The sequence below is a fragment of the Pygoscelis adeliae genome, unplaced genomic scaffold (genome assembly GCF_000699105.1).
Source record: "Pygoscelis adeliae isolate BGI_AS28 unplaced genomic scaffold, ASM69910v1 Scaffold728, whole genome shotgun sequence".
Taxonomy (NCBI): domain Eukaryota; kingdom Metazoa; phylum Chordata; class Aves; order Sphenisciformes; family Spheniscidae; genus Pygoscelis; species Pygoscelis adeliae.
The window spans coordinates 291,416-293,745 of record NW_008825337.1 but is presented as its reverse complement, the minus strand read 5'-3'; the positions used below and the strand labels follow the sequence as shown (position 1 = coordinate 293,745).

General features: G+C 50.5%; 1 protein-coding gene across 1 annotated transcript in view; it reads right to left on the bottom strand.

The window, feature by feature from the left end:
* TMEM82 (transmembrane protein 82) overlaps window positions 1-1,095 on the bottom strand; it is a 6,315-nt gene extending 5,220 nt beyond the window's left edge. The window contains 1 exon segment of the mRNA XM_009330345.1: window positions 966-1,095. Coding sequence (XP_009328620.1) covers window positions 966-1,095 — 130 coding nt within the window.
* Between the last annotated feature and the right edge of the window lie 1,235 nt (window positions 1,096-2,330).

The window sequence follows — 2,330 nt, the reverse complement described above, 5'->3', positions numbered from 1 at the left end:
CCCAAATGAAGTGACTAAAAGATGCCTCTAGACTGTTCAGAGGAGGCGGGGGAGACCCTGGTTTTATGGATTTTGACAAGATTGCACTTTGGATAGTTGTGTCAAGATGTGACTGAAACACTAAAAACTCCGTCTGGAGCTGTGGTAATTGTAGTATTTGATGTTTTGTTCTACACTTGTACTAGAAGTAGTTAATTAACGTGAAAATGTAATTGTGTGTATGTTTGTAAAATCGAAATTACAGTTTAGTCTGAGCAAAATGATGGCATTTTTATTCAGATTCCTGTAGTTGTTGGTGCATCTGTTTTCAGTTGTTTCATGAGAAATGCTAAATGCGTCTTTCCGTGTTTATTTGCCCTGTACTTGGTTTCAGGTTTTTTGGTAGAGGAGTAAATGGAAACTTCTATAAATAAGGTTATCCAAATCTGGCTGTATATCAGGGGTCTACAATGTGTATACTTTTCAAGAATAATAATCCTTACTATTCATCTGTGACTGTATTTTTGTATTATGTATAACATGCACATGGAATAGCTGAAAAAAAATCCCCAAACAAGATTGAGGTTTGTTCCAAAACTGCTTCTAAACCCACAGTTTTTCATTGTTGAAATGTTTAAAAATTAACTCTTAAATATTTATCTGAAAATTAAGGCTGCTGTAGATCTTGATTTCTGAAACATGCTCCAGTTTTCCAAGTCCCATGAAGAACTGGAATTTGTAACCTCTCTGATAAACTTGTGTCGTTACTGTTGAGATCCTTGAAGTTTATTGTTTCAAATCAAGCTGATGACTGGTGAAAGCAGTATTTTATGGCCAGAAAAATTCCTCTTTTAATTCTCTTTAAGTCCTCTCTTAATTATTACATACTTCAGTAGACCCTTTTACCCAAAAGGCGAGGGAGGGTCGGTGGGGAAGGTGGGTGCCGCTGGGGGCTGGCCCCGGGGCTGTTTATTCCTTGTCTAGACCGGGAATTTCTCCCGGATCCAGGGATAAATGGGGCCGGAGCGTCGGGACGGATAATTCACAGTTGAAGCCGCGAACGTGCCCCGCTGCAGGGTTAACGCCGCTGGGGTTCAGCGAGGAGCTGGGACGCATGTCCTCCCCCCCCTTCTCTCCGGCCTAAATATCTCCCTCTCCCTGCCCCAAAGCGAAGCCGAGGCTCGAACATCATGGGGGAGGAGGAACGGCAGCCCCCGGGCCCGGGAGTTCCAGCCCGACGCACGTTGTAGGGCCAAAGCTGAGTTACCAATGAATATTTATTTGGGGAGGGGGAAAGGAAGCAGACGTATATACATATACATTCAGTCACATACGTTTCCTCCCAGAAAAAGGCCCTGTGAACATATATTACATGAGAAGGTCTCCAGATTATTATTATTATTTAAAAGCTGGGGTTGTGCCCCAAAGGGCTCGCTGTGGAGGGCAAGCGGCGATGGGTCCTCGCTGGCCTCGGATGCAGCGAGCCAAGATGGGGACAGGTTTGGTGGCAGCCGTGTGACAACGTCCCTTAGGACACCTGAAGAACACTGGGACTCGATCTCTTCTCTCCCCCAGCACACGGGGCCAGCGTCCAAACCTCAAACTGGCTTCCGAGATCTCCTAAAACCGCGCCGGGATATTCAAGGCCAAAATTTTGGCCCCGGTCCTTCTTCCGTACCCTCAAATCTCATCGACAAGCTGGAGAGTGGTTTTGTGATGTCCGGAGGCGCGCGGTCCCGGGAGATGCCGGGAGGAGGAGGAGGCAAAGCGGTGCCGTACTTGGCGATTGTATTAGCAAGGAGAAAACATGCACGGTAGCGATTTAGTGCTCCCGTCTCGCCACCTCCGCGCCCCTGCCCTGTTCTAAAATGAACAACGCCTCAGTCCCGCTCCCCGCCGCGACGGGGAGATGCTCATCCCCAGCCCACCCCGCTCCCACCCTCTCCCTCACTACTAGTGGGATATTATTCCGTGAACGGCAAATTATTTTGCCCCGTGACAGCTGGACAAGGAGGGCGCAGGCTCGCCTGCACGGCTGTACAAGGAAAGCAGCCGAGCTCGGCCTTGTCTCCAGCGTGGTGAAGCGTCCAGCTGCTCCCCAAAACACGCTGGACATCCCCGACTCGGTGCAGGGCACGGTGGGGACGGTTGGCGGGGTCCACGCCTGCAGGCACGTTCCTGGTGGGGACCGAGCAACGGCAGGAGGGTTTGGGGTGCCAGTTGGCTGCGGGGCAGCCAGATACAGGCCCTGCTCTCCAAAAATGAGCCCCCACATCAGCCGTCCTTCTCCCCCCGGCCAGGGTTAACACCAGGGGTCCCGCTCCGCTCGCCCGCGGCAGAGGCTGTCGCTG